We start from the raw sequence: 18,171 nt of genomic DNA, 5'->3' as shown, positions 1-18,171 counted from the left end.
TCTTGAACGATACCGACTTCTTCCTGTACCACTGCTTGAAGAAGTTGTCTTCAGGAAACTGTCAGTAGGTCTGGGAGTTGAGCTTCACTCCATCCTCAACCCGAAAAGGTCCCACAAGTTCATCTCTGATGATACCAGCCCATACCAGTACCCCACCTCCACCTTGCTGGCGTCTGAGTCGGAGTGGAGCTCTCTGCCCTTTACTGATCCAGCCTCTGGCCCATCCATCTGGCCCATCAAGAGTCACTCTCATTTCATCAGTCCATAAAAACTTTGAAAAATCAGTCTTGAGATATTTCTTGGCCCATTCTTGATGTTTTATCTTATGTTTCTTGTTCAAAGGTGGTCGTTTTTCAGCCTTCCTTACCTTGGCCATGTCCCAGAGTATCGCACACCTTGTGCTTTTTGATACTCCAGTAACGTTGCAGCTCTGAAATATGGCAAAACTGATGGCGAATGGCATCTTGGCAGCTTCACGCTTGATTTTCCTCAATTCATGGGCAGTTATTTTGCGCCTTTTTTGGCCAACACGCTTCTTGCGACCCTCTTGGCTATTTGCCATGAAACGCTTGATTGTTCGGTGATCACGCTTCAAAAGTTTGGAAATTTCAAGACTGCTGCATCCCTCTGCAAGACATCTCACAATTTTGGACTTTTCAGAGCCCGTCAAATCTCTCTTCTGACCCATTTTGCCAAAGGAAAGGAAATTGCCTAATAATTAAGCACACCTTATATAGGGTGTTGATGTCATTAGACAACACCCCTCCTCATTACAGAGATGCACATCATCAGATTTACTTAGTTGGTAGTTGTCTCTCAAGCCTATGCAGCTTGGAGTAGGACAACATGTATAAAAAGTATCATGTGATTAAAATATGTGAAGCCCAGCTGTGCTTGGTATCACAACTCCTAGAAGGGTGTATTGAAGGATTCCTCCACAAGAGGCCCCCATAACCATTCACACATCTCCACCTTCCACTTCAGACCACCAGAGGGAGCCCGTTAGGGACATATAAAAGGGAAGGTGGAGCCAGGCAGCAGTTAGACAGTTGTGAGTCTAAGTGAGAGTCTGGTTTAACAGTGAGTCCAGTGCAGCCTGAGAGGAGTTACCTCAGAGGACAAGAGTCTGTTCCAGCTCCTGCAATTGCTATCCTGCAGTGGAGCTTCCAGATCAAGACTCCGTGTAGCTCAGAGAGGTGAGCTTTAGGTGTGCCGGCGCCATAAGATCGGTGAAGAGCGGCATGCTGCCGTTAGTGTGAGTTGCCTATTGAGGGTCCGAGTAGGCCGAAGGCAAAAGAGTAGAGAGAGTTAGTTAATAGGGGGCAGAGGAGCTTAACTAGCTCACCCCGAAGAAGCGGTTACCGGACACCGGGTCCGAAGCTTGCCGGGATCTCCACGACCCAGTAAGATAAACCGGAATCCCTGGAGAACTACAGGTCCCAGGATCGCTAAAGTACTGATACGTACCAGAGCCAGGAGACACATAGGCCCCGTAGGTCGGGAGCGTGCACTCCAAGAGAAGGCCCTACCACAAGGTCAGCCAGCGCAGGACAGAGACAAAGTTAGGCCTAGCTCCCGGCAGGTCAGAAACTTATTACGCAGCAGCAAGAACCAGGAGGCCCAAAACCTGCTCATTGGGGAGGATCCGGACATACACCCTTCACCCTACAGTGCTCTGGGGAGTGACTGAATTTCCATCAGTAAAAGGTACTGAAGTGACTATTGTGTCCATCCCTGTTCTTGCTCTGACCCGGCTGAGTCTCCTTGTCCTGCATCCCCGTTCTTATACTGCCCTGAGGCCCAGCTCCACCTGTGGGGAGCCATACCATCTAGCTGCCTTATCACCGGCCTCAGTGGACTGCGCAGCGCTGGTGAATATCATCAGAAACCATAGGTGGCGTCACGAACTTTTATAAACTTGACATCTATCAACGCCTTTTTAAAGAGAGACCCCAGAGTACGGGCCCGGGAGCCGACCACCGCGACCTCCTTAAGGCTAAAGGCCCGGGTAACCGAGTTATCCCCCATCCCTTGGGCTGGTCATTCTCTTTCTGGCGTCACGAACAGGATTGCGTGCCCGCTGCAACGACACCGTGTTTTGCCCGTTGCCACCAGGTACTGTGTGCCTTTATTCTGGACTGTGTACGTAAAGTTGTGGTGAAGGTAGCCGCCATTGTTGGGCCGTTGAGCGAGAAGAAGGGCGTAACCGCGGGAAAATAAGGGGCGTACCTGCAAAAGAGCGCGAAGTCCCGGACACGCCCCACGCCTCGACGTCAAATCAGGAAGCGCCAGGTCCTGTACGGAGCGTCGCTGAACGCTCTGACGTAGGATGCAAGCGACGCAAGGTCCTGAAGATAACCATCACCTGCGGAGCTGCAGCCTACCAGAAGAAAAAACAGAAGGTAGGCCACGGTTAACTAGGGAGGCGCTAAGATGTCCATCGAACAGCAGAACGCCGACCTACCGGTCAACGTCCCTGAAGTTCAGCCCGCACCCGATGATGAGCAGGCCGAAGCCGCCGCTCCACCGGCAGCTCCTGTAACACCTGTAATTCCTATGACTTTACCGTACATTCCTGGAGCAAAGTGGCTCCCCCAGTACAACGGTAAACCAGATACCCTGTCTGGATTCAAGCGGAAGATATGTGGTATCTTAGACATGTACTCAATGACCGGCAAACAAAGAGCTGCCGTTGTATTAGAACAACCGACCGTTGCTGCGGAATGGGAAGTGGAAACATGGTCAGCCGCAGACCAGGAGTCAGTGTCCGCAATATTCCAAAAACTACAGACTGTATTTGAGGACCTTACTGAGGCGGACCTCCGAATGAGGTTCTACAGCTGCTCCCAACAACCATAGGACAATGTTCGGGACTACGCCTGGCGTCTCCAAGGGGCCCCGTGGGCTCTGAACCAAGTAAGTCCAACCAGCGTTGAGAATGAGAACAAAATGCTGAAGGAACAGTTTGTCCGGGGACTGAAGTCTCCAGAGGAGAGCAGGACTGTGCGTTGGTGGTCCCTGGATCATCCAGATGCCACGTTTGACAATCTCAAGGACATGGCTATAAAAGGACTGCAGCCCCTGGAAACAAATGCCATCCAACGTTACCAGGGTGGGGCTACTCCAGTGCCTGCTACACCCACCTTTTCCCCAGTGGCTGCTGAAGCTAAGGTTCCAGCAACGTCCCCTAAAGAACTGGACAGTCTGCGCTCTGAGGTGCGTCAGTTGAGCAAAACCCTGACCACCGTGCTGAGTGCCCTGCAGCTGCGGACGGGGCCCGAGGAAAGAGGGAAGATCCTGCTAGCCGATAGCCCTGAGGATGTCCCCTGGATGCGGAGGAGGAGGAGGCCAACACCACCCTCGCCAAGGACCAGTGACCAGCGCCGCCCACCGAGGGAACCAACCTGCTACCGATGCCGTAAGACCAGACACCTCGCCCAGAAGTGTCCTTTAAACGAGAAAACCCTGGGTCCGAGGGCCGACACCCAGGAGTAGATTCACCAGGTCAATCAGACTGGTACAATAGGTTCGTCGGAGGAAGACCTTTCCTGTCCATTGTACTGGACGGGATCCCGATGCATGCCCTGCTGGACACAGGATCTCAGGTAACCATCATGCCTGAAGTCCTCTACAAGAGGTTCTGGTCCATGGACGATCTACGTCCGCAAGCTCCAAATTTGTCTGTATATGCTTCAAATGGACTCCCCCTTAACCTACACGGGGTTAAGAATGTAACTGTAAAGGTGGGGAGAGTGGAGCTGAAGGACCAGGGACTAATTGTAGTGGAGACTAATCCTGATGACAGCAACCCGTATATGGTGTTAGGCACTAACATTGTTGGTAACTGTTTGGGAGAGGTTGTGTTCTTGCTCCAACAGATCGCCGACACTGCCAGACCGAGACAGAGGAGGGCACTGCAGAGAGAGATCCGCGTCCTGATGTATCAACAGCAAGTAAAGTTAACAGATGGTGAAATCGGTAACGTGAGGGTAACAGACCCCATACCCATTGTCATCCCCCCAATGAGTGAAATGCTCATCTGGTGTAGAGCTGCCATAGGTCTTAGAGGACAGAGCTACCAGGCGGTAGTAGAACCCCTTTGCTCCGAACATAGACCCACGCTCTTAACCGCCAGGGGGGTGGTAGATGTACGTAATGGGAGGGTGCCTGTCCGTCTTCTTAACCTAGGGGAAGACGAGGTCAAACTGCCACATTATGCCACTGTTGCCAAATTACATGCTGTCAATAATAACTGCATCCATGAAGCGGAGTCCTTAACCTCACCAGACGAAGTAGAGGATAATGACCCTGCAACCCAAGTGGAGGATTGGTGTCAACAGCTCCATGTTGGGACAGACACCACTCCTGCCCATCAAAAACAGGGTATGCACCGGGTGGTTCAAGAATACTCGCAGGTGTTCAGTAAACATCCACTTGACTTCGGGAGGATTAAGGGGGTTCAACATCATATCCCCACAGGCAGCCATTGCCCAATTCAAGAACGCTATAGGCCTATACCCCCAGCTCACTACCAGAAGGCAAAAGAAATGCTGCATGACATGAGGAAGGCGGGAGTGAAAAGGCATAGTTGTAGTCCCTGGGCGGCTCCCCTAGTGCTGGTTAGGAAAAAGGACGGGAGCATGAGAATGTGTGTAGATTACCGTCAAGTAAATCGCATTACACATAAAGATGCATACCCTTTACCACGCATAGAGGAGTCCCTAGCTGCCTTGAAGTCTGCAAATTACTTTTCCACCCTTGACCTCACTAGTGGATACTGGCAAGTAGCTGTGGCTGAGGAGGATCGGGAGAAGACGGCCTTCACCACCCCGATGGGACTCTGCGAGTTCAACAGTATACTGTTTGGACTCTGCAATGCCCCCAGAACGTTCCAGAGATTGATGGAGTGCTGCCTGGGACACCGCAACTTCAAGACTGTGTTACTTTACCTGGATGACGTAATTGTGTACTCCAGAACGTACGAGGACCACTTGAAACACCTGGCAGAGGTATTTGAGTCACTGTCCCGGTACGGGATGAAGTTGAAGCCCTCAAAGTGCCACCTGCTCAAGAAGAAGGTACAGTACCTGGGACACATTGTCAGTCCAGAAGGCGTAGCACCAGACCCGGAGAAAGTCACAGCCATCCAGAAGTGGCCGGAGCCGAAGAACCTCAAGGAGGTGCGTCAGTTCTTGGGACTAGTAGGATACTACCGGAGGTTCGTAAAGGACTACACAAAGAAAGCAGCTCCTCTGCAAGACCTCCTGGTAGGGCAGTCCCCCAAAGGCAAAAACCCTCCATTCCACTGGGGTAAGGAGCAAGCAGAGTCGTTTCAGGAGATGAAGGAGATCCTGACAGGTGATGAGATCCTAGCCTACCCTGACTACAGCCAACCGTTCCTGCTGTATACGGATGCCAGCAACGAAGGCCTGGGCGCTGTCTTAAGTCAGAAGCAGAATGGGCAAGAGAAAGTCATCGCATACGCAAGCAGGAAGCTCCGTCCGACTGAGAGGAACCCAGAGAACTATAGCAGATTCAAGTTGGAGTTCCTGGCCTTAGTCTGGGCCATCACTGAAAGATTCAAGCACTATCTGGCTTCCAGCAAGTTCACTGCCTTTACTGATAACAACCCCTTGACCCATCTTGAAACAGCTAAGTTGGGGGCACTGGAACAACGATGGATGGCTCGGCTGTCAAACTACCAATTTACAATCAAATACCGGGCGGGCCGCAAGAACGCCAACGCCGATGCCCTGTCTAGGATGCCTCACCATTCAGACACAGAAGAAGAAGTGGATGACCTGGAAGAGATTGAGCTACCTGCCTTTCACCTTAGTGGGATGATCCATGAGCAACGAGCCTCTAGGAAGCCGTGTGAAAAGACGCTAAAGCCCCTTCCTCACCACAGCTGGAAAGAGACCCAGGACAGCGACCCGGTTGTCAGCCGCATCAAACAGCTGATAACCCAAGAAGGTGCCTCCATGGAGAAAGATGCGTCTCTGCAAGCAAAGCCGCTGTGGAACGAGAGAAGCCGGCTGTTTATCTACCGTGAGAAGCTGTGCCGGAGGTACGTCAATCCAAGAACCCATGAGATGGTATGGCAGATAGTAGTCCCTAAGACAGACATCCAGATGGTATTAGAAGCTTTCCACGATCAAGCGGGGCACTTTGGCTGGAAAAAGCTAGAGACCCTGCTGAAATGTCGATTCTACTGGGTAGGAATGCGCAGCTCCATTGAAAGGTGGTGTCGGGACTGTGGACCCTGCGGCCTAAGAAGGAAAGACTTCAGCAGCCAGAAGACACCCCTGCAGCCCATCAAGACGACTCGGCCCCTGGACATCGTGGCCCTGGACCATGTCAAGTTGTCACCCAGCAGGTCAGGGTACTCCTATGCTCTGACTATGGTGGATCATTACTCACGTTTCCTGGTGGTCGCCCCTGTCAAAGACCTGACAGCAGAGACAGCAGCAAAAACATTCCAAGCCTATTTCTGCAGACCCCATGGCTACCCTGAGCAGGTGCTGACGGACCAGGGCCCAGCCTTTGAGGCTGAGTTGTTCAAGGAGTTCTGCCATCTCTACGGGTGTAAAAAGATAAGAACTACACCGTACCACCCACAAACAAACGGTCTCTGCGAAAAGATGAACAACATCATCATCGACCTGCTAAAACCCATACCACTTGAGGAGAGAAACCAGTGGCCAGACCTACTACCAGACCTAGTGGATCTGTACAATCATATACCAGTCAGTTCCACCAATTGCACTCCGGCATATCTCATGCGGGCAAGGCCAGGAAAGCTGCCCATGGATCTGGAGCTTGGTGTTGTTGAACATGAAGCTGATATGACCACTGAGGACTGGGACAAGACCAGACAAGAGCAGTACAGAAGGGTACATGCTTGTGTCAAGGACAGTCTTACTCGGGTGAGAGAAAAGCAGGAAATGCACTACAACAAAAACGCACCAGCAGAACCTTTTATACCAGGTGAAACAGTACTAAAAAGAAAAAGACGCAACCACAAATATGATGACCAGTGGGAAAAAGACCCCTACACTGTGTTACCGTCAAGATTTGACAACAAAAAGACTTGTATAATCAGTCGTGATGGAGGAAAAACATAAAGTTGTGTCCAGAATTACTGAGATCCCAAGAAAAAGTGCCTCTCACAATCCAGGAAGAACCTAAAGAAGCGGTGATACACACTGACCTAGGAGACTTCCCAGCTGATTGGCCTCAGATAGGAGGTGCAGTAATCATTCCAGTACTCCAATTCTATGCACAGCCAGAAAACCCTCCACAGCAAGTTGAACCTGTAAGTGCTGCAGAAGAGCCAGCTCAAGAAGTGTCCCCGGATGAAGGATCCCCGGCAGGAGCGGAGCAAGAGGGCCCAGCCAATGGTAGACTTGCCAGTCCAAGAGAGAGGTTAAGGTAGTTTTACAACATGGTTACACGTAGAACTGGTAGAGTAACTGAGGATACAGATACTGACACCCCACCACCTATTGCACTACGTAGATCAGTACGCAGCACAAGAGGTAAACCTCCTGCTAGGTACACTGAGTAAAGTAGCAAAATTTCAGAGAGTGTAGATAGTTACCCCTGGGGTATTGTATATTAAATTGTAATGTACTGCATAATTGTGTATTTCCCATGCATATGTACATTATTTTGTGTTTTGCTTATTTTTGAACAGTTTAAGTGATATGGACACTTTGCCTATTTACTTCCTTATTTATCAAAGGACTGCGTGGCTGAGGAATGTGTGCAGCCCAAAAACTCTTTATTATATATATTTGCGCTCCCTGGAGTGCCCTTGAGGTGACCTCAGAAGGAAAACCTGTCTGGAGTGGCACGTGTGGAGGTCCAACTCGGGATCTTCATGCCCTGCAGCCACCCCAGGGCCTACATAGAGGGTTTAGGACAGGTCCCTCAAAAACCGCAAAGTACTCTACCTTGTGAGATGGACATCCTTCTTGGGAACCTCACCACCAGAGACTTGGATTCTGAGGACACTCTGCTTTGTTATTGTTATGCAACGTTTAAGATTTGTGCCTCCCATAAAGGGAAGATTGTTTAGTATTGCTTATATTTCTTATTGTTACTGTTTTATAAAATGTACTTCAGCCCGGGAGTGCTGAGTTTAACTAGGGGGGAATGTGAAGCCCAGCTGTGCTTGGTATCACAACTCCTAGAAGGGTGTATTGAAGGATTCCTCCACAAGAGGCCCCCATAACCATTCACACATCTCCACCTTCCACCTCAGACCACCAGAGGGAGCCCGTTAGGGACATATAAAAGGGAAGGTGGAGCCAGGCAGCAGTTAGACAGTTGTGAGTCTAAGTGAGAGTCTGGTTTAACAGTGAGTCCAGTGCAGCCTGAGAGGAGTTACCTCAGAGGACAAGAGTCTGTTCCAGCTCCTGCAATTGCTATCCTGCAGTGGAGCTTCCAGATCAAGACTCCGTGTAGCTCAGAGAGGTGAGCTTTAGGTGTGCCGGCGCCATAAGATCGGTGAAGAGCGGCACGCTGCCGTTAGTGTGAGTTGCCTATTGAGGGTCCGAGTAGGCCGAAGGCAAAAGAGTAGAGAGAGTTAGTTAATAGGGGGCAGAGGAGCTTAACTAGCTCACCCCGAAGAAGCGGTTACCGGACACCGGGTCCGAAGCTTGCCGGGATCTCCACGACCCAGTAAGATAAACCGGAATCCCTGGAGAACTACAGGTCCCAGGATCGCTAAAGTGCTGATACGTACCAGAGCCAGGAGACACATAGGCCCCGTAGGTCGGGAGCGTGCACTCCAAGAGAAGGCCCTACCACAAGGTCAGCCAGCGCAGGACAGAGACAAAGTTAGGCCTAGCTCCAGGCAGGTCAGAAACTTATTATGCAGCAGCAAGAACCAGGAGGCCCAAAACCTGCTCATTGGGGAGGATCCGGACATACACCCTTCACCCTACAGTGCTCCGGGGAGTGCCTGAATTTCCATCAGTAAAAGGTACTGAAGTGACTATTGTGTCCGTCCCTGTTCTTGCTCTGAACCGGCTGAGTCTCCTTGTCCTGCATCCCCGTTCTTATACTGCCCTGAGGCCCAGCTCCACCTGTGGGGAGCCATATCATCTAGCGGCCTTATCACCGGCCTCAGTGGACTGCGCAGCGCTGGTGAATATCATCAGAAACCATAGGTGGCGTCACGAACTTTTATAAACTTGACATCTATCAGCGCCTTTTTAAAGAGAGACCCCAGAGTACGGGCCCGGGAGCCGACCACCGCGGCCTCCTTAAGGCTAAAGGCCTGGGTAACCGAGTCATCCCCCATCCCATGGGCTTGTCAAATACTCATTTGCCTAATAATTCTGCACACAGTGTAGTTCTATTTTATTCTTCGGGTCAGCCTTCGAATGCAAGGAGAGCTGATTTACTTGTATGCAATGTAGAAGGAAGCAACCTGCTCCTCCAGATCCGGAGAAAAAGCAAGTTCTAAAAGCGGCATTGGCTCTCTGCTACTCAAAAGTCTACATCTCTGTTGACTGGAGGATGGTTAAATTGGGGCAACAGACTCTATTTCTGCCATATTAGAAGCAGTCTTCTCTACATCTACTTAAGCCTCTCTGGGAACACCTGGTTCATTTCTGAATCTGTTACTGCAGGTTGGACTTCTTCAACGTTCCTTCTACTTTCCATTGTTGTCTTGAGCCACAAGACAGATTGCTCAGGCAAGTAAAGTCATTATACTTGGAATATGAGTCCATCTAGGATAATGTCTGCATGTCCTTTGAAGATGTTCTTTATGTTTGGGGTTACTCCCTTAAGACCCCCATACACTTTAGATAACTGTTGGCTGAATGATCATTCATCCTACAGTTATCTCTCCAGAGTTCCTAATATACTGAAACACGCGGCTTTGTTCTCTATGAAAGAGCCTGGCAGCCGCTTTCTTAGTGAGAACAGAGGAGTCTGGCAGCCGTGCTCTCATAGAGAGCAGAGAAGTCTGGCAGTGGCTCTCTCATAGAGGGCAGAGGAGTCTGGCAGTGGCTTTCACATAGAGAACAGAGGAGTCCGGCAGTGGCTCTCACATAAAGAACAGAGGAGTCCGGCAGTGGCTGTCACATAGAGAACAGAGGAGTCCGGCAGTGGCTCTCTCATAGAGAACAGAGGAGTCCGGCAGTGGCTCTCACATAGAGAACAGAGCAGACTGGCAGCAGCTCTCTCATAGAGAACAGAGGAGTCCGGCAGTGGCTCTCACATAGAGAACAGAGGAGTCCGGCAGTGGCTCTCTCATAGAGAACAGATGAGTCTGGCAGTGGCTCTCACATAGAGAACGGAGCAGACTGGCAGCAGCTCTCTCATAGAGAACAGAGGAGTCTGTCAGTGGCTTTCTCATAGAGAACAGAGGAGTTTGGCAGTGGCTCTCACATAGAGAATAGAGGAGTCTGACAGCAGCATTTTCATAGAGAACAGAGAAGTCTGTCAGCGGCTCTCACATAGAAAACAGAGAAGTCTGGCAGCGGCTCTCACATAGAAAACAGAGAAGTCTGGCAGCAGCTCTCTCATAGAGAACAGAAGAGTCTGGCAGCGGCTCTCCCATAGAGAACAGAGCAGTCTGGCAGTGGCTCTCTCATAGAGAACAGAGAAATCTGGCAGCGGCTCTCTCAGAGAACAGAAGAGACTGGCAGCATCTCTTGTCGAGAGCAGAGAAGTCTGAAAGCTGCTCTCTCATAGAGAACAGATGTTTGGCAGCTGCTCTCACATAGAGAACGGAGGAGTCTGGCAGTGGCTGTCTCATAGAGAACGGAGGAGTCTGGCAGCGGCTCTCTCATAAAAAACAGAGGAGTCTGGCAGTGGCTCTCTCATAGAGAACAGAGGAGTCTGGCAGCATCTCTCATCAAGAGCAGAGAAGTCTGGCAGCAGCTTTGTCATAGAGAGCAGAGGAGTCTGCCAGCTGCTCTTTCATAAAGAACAGAGAATTCTAGCAGCGGCTCTCATAGAGAACCAAGGAGTCAAGCTCTTCAGGGTAATAGGAAGTTGGGAGAGAATTGTTGGACAAATATTCGTTCAGCCAACAGCTATCTAATCTGTATACTGTACAAACCAAAAGTTTGGACGCACTTTCTCATTTAAAGATTTTTCTGTATTTTCATGACTATGAAAATTGTACATTCACACTGAAGGCATCAAAACTATAAATTAACACGTGGAATTATATACTTAACAAAAAAGTGTGAAACAACTGAAAATATGTCTTATATTCTAGGTTCTTCAAAGTAGCCACCTTTTGCTTTGATGACTGCTTTGCACACTCTTCGCATTTTCTTGATGAGCTTCAAGAGGTAGTCACCGGAAATGGTTTTCACTTCACAGGTGTGCCCTGTCAGGTTCAATAAGTGGGATTTCTTGCCTTATAAATGGGATTGGGACCATCAGTTGTGTTGTGCAGAAGTCTGGTGGCTACACAACTGATAGTCCTACTGAATAGACTGTTAGAATTTGTATTATGGAAAGAAAAAAGCAGCTAAGTAAAGAAAAACTAGTGGCCATCATTATTTTAAGAAATGAAGGTCAGTCAGTGTGAAAAATTGGGAAAACTTTAGAAGTGTCCCCAAGTGCAGTTGCAAAAACCATCAAGCGCTACAAAGAAACTGGCTCACATGAGGACCGACCCAGGAAAGGAAGACCAAGAGTCACCTCTGCTTCTGAGGATAAGTTTATCCGAGTCACTAGCTCAGAAATCGCAGGTTAACAGCAGCTCAGATTAGAGACCAGGTCAATGCCACACAGAGTTCTAGCAGCAGACACATCTCTTCAACAACTGTTAAGAAGAGACTTTGTGCATCAGGCCTTCATGGTAAAATAGCTGCTAGGAAACCACTGCTAAGGACAGGCAACAAGCAGAAGAGACTTGTTTGGGCTAAAGAACACAAGGAATGGACATTAGACCAGTGGAAATCTGTGCTTTGGTCTGATGAGTCCAAATTTGAGATCTTTGGTTCCAACCACCGTGTCTTTGTGCGACGCAGAAAAGGAGAACGGATGGACTCTACATGCCTGGTTCCCACTGTGAAGCATGGAGGAGGAGGTGTGATGGTGTGGGGGTGCTTTGCTGGTGACAATGTTGGGGATTTATTCAAAATTGAAGGCATATTGAACCAGTATGGCTACCACAGCATCTTGCAGCGGCATGCTATTCCATCTGGTTTGCGTTTAGTTGGACCATCATTTATTTTTCAACAGGACAATGACCCCAAACACACCTCCAGGCTGTGTAAGGGCTATTTGACCAAGATGGAGAGTGATGGGGTCCTACGCCAGATGACCTGGCCTCCACAGTCACCAGACCTGAACCCAATCGAGATGGTTTGGGGTGAGCTGGACCGCAGAGTGGCCAACAAGTGCTAAGCATCTCTGGGAACTCCTTCAAGATTGTTGGAAGACCATTTCTGGTGACTACCTCTTGAAGCTCATCAAGAGAATGCCAAGAGTGTGCAAAGCAGTCATCAAAGTAAAAGGTGGCCACTTTGAAGAACCCAGAATATAAGACATGTTTTCAGTTGTTTCACACTTTTTTGTTAAGTATATAATTCCACATGTGTTAATTCATAGTTTTGATGCCTTCAGTGTGAATGTACAATTTTCATAGTCAAGAAAATACAGAAAAATCTTTAAATGAGAAGGTGTTTCCAAACTTTTGGTCTGTACTGTATATCTCGCAGAGAACAAAAGGATCAGCAGTTAGAAATCCAACAAGGTGAATCCTTCTCTCCTCAACATCCTCTGTCAAATTACAGTCAGGAGGCCAATTGCACATTAGACTGTTGGCTTATTCCACCAATATTGATGGGTTCGGCCAACTTTAACATGTAAGGAAGCTTTTAGAGTCAAAGCAAATTGGAAAATGTGACATTGTGTGCTTGGGATGGGAAAATTGTGACATCTTTGTTGTTGCCTGCCTTTCCTGTGTGTGCTTCTATCGCTGGGTGGTGCTGCACTTGTCACAGGTGACAATTCTAGTTCTATGTCCTCTAGGACTTAGGTCCATACAGGCTAGGATTTTGGGATTTAACATATGTCAGTGTTTGCTTCATGCTGTGTAGCCTGGGCAGTGCTGCAAGCTATTTCAGCTCCTGAAATCCTGCAGTACACTACACTGTCAGTTATAATTTGACCGGCTTTAGTGAACTCCTGTGTGCCTTGCGCTTGTATTCCCAGTGGACATACTTCATTCTGACTTTAACTTGTTTATTGACTATTCTCCTGCCTTATGATTTAATCCTTTCAGCTACCTCCTGGTTCTGATCTCGCTACTGGAGTATACTTTGTTTGAGCCTGCACCACTGACCAACAACTGACTCTGTGGCCCCAACCCAGGGGCCCCTGTGTAAGTCCAGATCCCCGTACATGGGTTAGAGGGTGAACACCAGGTCAACCCCTGGCATCTGGTAAATGGAGTTACTTGTGCTAAGACTGTCTGTAGTGGACATTTAAGAGCTGTCAGGCAACCACAGACAGACCCACTCTCACAGAAATGAAACCAAATTCAGATTGCATATAAATGGATCCATGATCTATACAGTCCTGTGAGATATGTTGGCACTACTTGAAGAATAATAATAATATTCTTACAGGTCCTTAATATCTGTCTGTACTGCAGATGCCTCACCCACTCACTAGCTGCATCTACATTATTCATGTTTGCTTCCCAAATGGAAAATGAAATGTATAATAACTGTGTTGTTGGCGCACAATCCATTGGATGCTTTTAATAAGTAATGGGATTAGGTGTCTTTAGTAACGGCCTTTGGGTTCCTCAAAGTATTCTGTTTTGCTGTGTCTTAGGCATATCAGATGACTGTTGCTTTGCAGGCAAATATAGTTTCAGGTTATAAAGAGGATGATAATTAATGCATCACAACAAATTAAAGGCCGTTCGGACTTGTGACTTCTCTATCGAAGGCAAATTCGACACCTCAAAGAGAGTCTGAAGGACACTCGAAGACCAAAACTGAAATTTTCTTGTTCCATGTGCAAAGACAAACCCCACCAGTCCGTCTTAAAGAGTTGGTGTCAGTGTGACATATTGATGCACAGTATACCCTATATATTGGAAGGGGGTCCGGATCAGGGAGACCCTATTTTAGTCTCTGAATGAAGAGCCACTGAAAAAAGTGACTCCCTACTACTAGTTTTGGCCAAACCATATTATACGGCCTTGTTATGTTATGTTGATGACTTATTATTATTTATAGGTCAATCAGAAAACCATTCACTGTGTAGTGGACATTGCTGAGCGCTGCAGATCAGCACAAATTCATAGAAATAGTAGCTAATCTGCAGTTCTCGGTAACAGCCGCTACACAGTGATGGGAGCACTGGCAGAGAGAGACAGAAGAGGGCCCCTGTACAAGAACAGTATATGGACCCTTTGCAGTCCAATAGCTCATAATAATGCAGAATTCCACCTGCTTTGGAGATGGAAATGGATCCTCTTACCTCTTGGACCCCTGTGCGGCCATACAGGTTGCACCATTGATATATCCGCCCCTGGATTGAAGCTGTTCTGTTCCGTTCACTATTTATATTTGATCAGTACTAGGATTGAAAACAGCCGATAGCGTGGGTGCCAATTATTCCACCCCCAAGAATATTATATTTATGTCCTATCTCTTGAATGCAGCATTCAGATTAATGATTTTATAGTCTTTGTGCCAACATCCACGGTGGTCAAGGGTGTTGAAGTGGTCAAGGCCAATATCCTTCATGCTCTAAGGTAGTTAAATGCTTTGTTTGCATTCATTGTGGTCTTCAGCAGAGAAGGAGGTAACATCTACAATTCTGGAAGTCTAGAATAGAGAATAATTTAATATGTATCCCCGGTGGTCCGGGGTAGCGAGAGGAATAGTATATCATACCTGGTTTCCAGTGGTACAGAGAGACAGGGGACTCTTATCTACATGATTTCAGCCATGTATGATGTGGCGTTTCAGAGAAAAACATACTTTAAAAGCCGAACAGTAGACTAATTTATTATTTGTTATTATTATTATTTGTTATTACTAATCAGAAAGGCCGGTCCCCATCGGCTTCTCCCTTCCTTCTCCCCCTGAGTGCATGCATGTATAGGGAGAGACCTGTCAATCATTGGCAGTGGGCAGGGAGAAGCCGCCAGGGACCAGCCTTTCCAACTATTCTACTGAGCTGCATTGTCCCTTCCTGGTATTTAAAGTATGTTTTTTTTCCCTAAAACGCTGCAGCATTTCGGAATTAAACAAACCTGGCCGAGATCACATATCCGGTGCCCAATGCATGCCGCCCGCTGCCAGGTTCCCTTTAATGAATAGAAGGGTCTTCAGCTCAGGACCCTACTTTATCTGCTGCATCTCTTCTTCTGTTTATAACTCTACTTCCCCTTTAATTCTTATATCTTACTTTTATATGCTCCTTTATAACGTTATGGGTTTTTTATTCTTACTATCATTACTCTCCCCGTTTCCATTCCTTCCATTTTTACTTTTAACTTTCTTCTTCTTTTCAAATTTTTTTTGTTCTTTCTCTCACACAACCCCCATCTGTACAACATCTAGACACTAAGTTAATATTAACCAGGACATGTGTCATTTTATAGGACGCTGTGAACGTTTGCTAATTCCATTTATACACTGCTAGACCCTGGAGGGCCTTTTGGCCTAGAATGACTGCGCACCTGACCGACTTCATGTAGATCTAATTCTTGGCTAATTAGCACTGATTTTAAAGAAGGTTTCCGTTGCTTTTGTAAGAAGTTCAGCTCTTCTTTTGTCCTTCTTATGCTATTTTTCCCCAAAAAATGGGAACAGACTATGGAAATCGCCTTATTTATGTAAATGCCCATGGCACACCCATCTGTCAACCATATATTTGATACCCAAAGGGGAACTTCAATCTGAGCCATTCATGATTAAGCACCTAAAAGAAGAGATGGAGCTACAGAAACATCAAAGTGCTGCTGTTTCCCAGAAGTGAATGGAATTTATGGTAAAAGCGTAGAACAGCGAGCTACATTGTTTCCTTAACCCAGGAGTTATGGACATAGCTTGCTATACTGCCTCCATTCACTTCTATGGGAGTCACCGTGTCCCTGCAGCTTTCATCCATTGCTCAGCCCTTCCGAGAAAGTCGAGCATGTATACCAACTTTCTAGAAATCCTTAACTTTCCAAGGAAGCTAAATCAATGTCGAGCACTCAGTGCTGGGAGCTTCGGCCCCTTTATTTTAGCAATTGATAGTGTTATTTGTAATCTGACCCCCTACTGTTTAAAACTTTCACATGACACTGAAAATGTTCAACACCAACCAAAGCCAATGAATAAAAGTGGCTCTAGAAAGTAAAGTTATTCTTACTTTCTGATCCTAGACAACTATTTAAAAAGTAGCTGACACCAGTAAAGGCAAAAACCAATGAACATCAAGGCTGCTTTAACACGTTGAGGCTGCGGTACTTTTATTTTTCTCCCATATTCAATTTTTGAAGAACGTTGCAGTTAAAAAAAAAAGGCAACGCGTCCACATAGCACCTAAATCTGACAATACACATGAAATAGCTGTTAGCGGAATGGCAGCTACGTCTCCCCCCCCCACACCCATGTGCATGAGCGCTCAGTTCCGTCGAGCGCTCATGTGTTTTCAACAGGGAGAGAGGAGATAGCCGCTGCCAGACAACTGTGCCATCATCTTATCTTCCCTGAAAACAAGAGGATCGGCATCTAAAATTCCAATGTCATCTGTCGGGGGAAGTCGACAGGTTTGGACGACTTTCGTCTAAAGCAGTCTTCCCCAACTCTGGTCCTCAAGAGCCACCAACAGGTCATGTTTTCAGAATTTCCTTAGAATGGCCCAGGTGATGGAATTCTTGCCTGAGCAGGAGATACAATTATCAACTGGGCAATACTAAGGAAATCCTGGTGTTTCTTGAGGACTGGAGTTGGAGAACACTAGGTCTACATGCCCAATGTCAGATCAGGCAGAAGATGACATTGGGCTTGTAGACTATTGTTCTCTAACTCCAGTCTTCAAGAGCCACCAACTGGTCATGTTTTCAGGATTTCCTTAGTATTGCACAGGTGATGGAATTATAGCCTTTGCAGGTGATGCAATTAATACTAAATTTAATACTAAAGAAATCCTGAAAACATGACCTGTTGATGGCTCTTGAAGACCAGAATTGGGGAGCACTGATCTAAAGGGTAACAAATAGCCCCCCCCCTCCAGACCTCAGCACACCGATTGATTGATTGATTAGGAATTCTGTGCTTACAATTTCTCAGGTTGTGTTTAGTTCAGCATTAATGTATGTTGCCTCATGTGTGTTTTACCTGCAGCTTCTATGTACTCTGAGATTCAGAGGGAGCCGCCTGATATTGGGAGTATTTTGGCTCATCCAGACTACCTAGAATCAAACGCAGAACTTATCAAGCCCAAGAAACTCTTGAATCCTGTAAAAGCTTCCAGAAGTCACCAGGAGCTCCATCGTGAACTGCTCATGAACCATCGGAGGTATGGCTTCCATTCTTCATAACTTATGAAAGCATTTCAGTTCTCTAGTTTAAATATTATTCCCAAAATCCCAAGGTATATCACATCTGTAGAAAAGGGAATAACTTTCTGATGAACCCCAACGTTCTCGAAATCAGGGCTGACCCCCATCGTTCTCGAGAATGGAACTCCGCAGCCTCGTCCTGAATGGAGCAGAGGTGCACAGGCAAGACCCCTACTCCATTCATTGTCCATTGGACTGGCAGTGGTGGAGTGCTGTACTCCACTTTCCCAAGCATTCGCATTAAAAATGAATGGAGCACCTCAGCCTCATTCTCGGTGGTTCCAGAGCCACAATCTTGACATTGCTGGGGTCCGCCATGGTTAGACCCCCAATGATCTGCAAGTTATTTCCTATCTTATGGATAGGGGACAACTTGATTTGGTCAGTTCTGATAAAACTCATTTAAAGTGATACCCAAATAGCCATGTTTTTTGAGATTGGAGTGGGAACCTGGTGGGAACATTAGCTTTGCTCTATAGAACTAATTGTCATACCTATTGTCTGGGCTATTAGATTCCCTGTCACATCTACTAGAAAGAGATACCCTCTCAAGACCCATATCAAAGACCTCTTACCGGCCAACCACTACTGAATTTTGTACTAAAGTGGTG

At 47.4% G+C, this 18,171-nt stretch overlaps 1 protein-coding gene across 1 annotated transcript in view; it reads left to right on the top strand.

Annotated features, from left to right (window-relative positions):
- Positions 1-18,171, top strand: part of FAM107A (family with sequence similarity 107 member A) — a 95,644-nt gene that overhangs the window by 52,512 nt on the left and 24,961 nt on the right. Inside the window, exon 2 of the mRNA XM_073644640.1 lies at positions 17,343-17,517. Coding sequence (XP_073500741.1) covers positions 17,343-17,517 — 175 coding nt within the window. The remainder of the gene's footprint in view (positions 1-17,342; positions 17,518-18,171) is intronic.

This window comes from Phyllobates terribilis, unplaced genomic scaffold (assembly GCF_046119375.1).
Source record: "Phyllobates terribilis strain yellow unplaced genomic scaffold, ASM4611937v1 Scaffold_8__6_contigs__length_399053987, whole genome shotgun sequence".
NCBI lineage: Eukaryota > Metazoa > Chordata > Amphibia > Anura > Dendrobatidae > Phyllobates > Phyllobates terribilis.
This window is presented reverse-complemented; position numbering and strand designations above follow the sequence as displayed.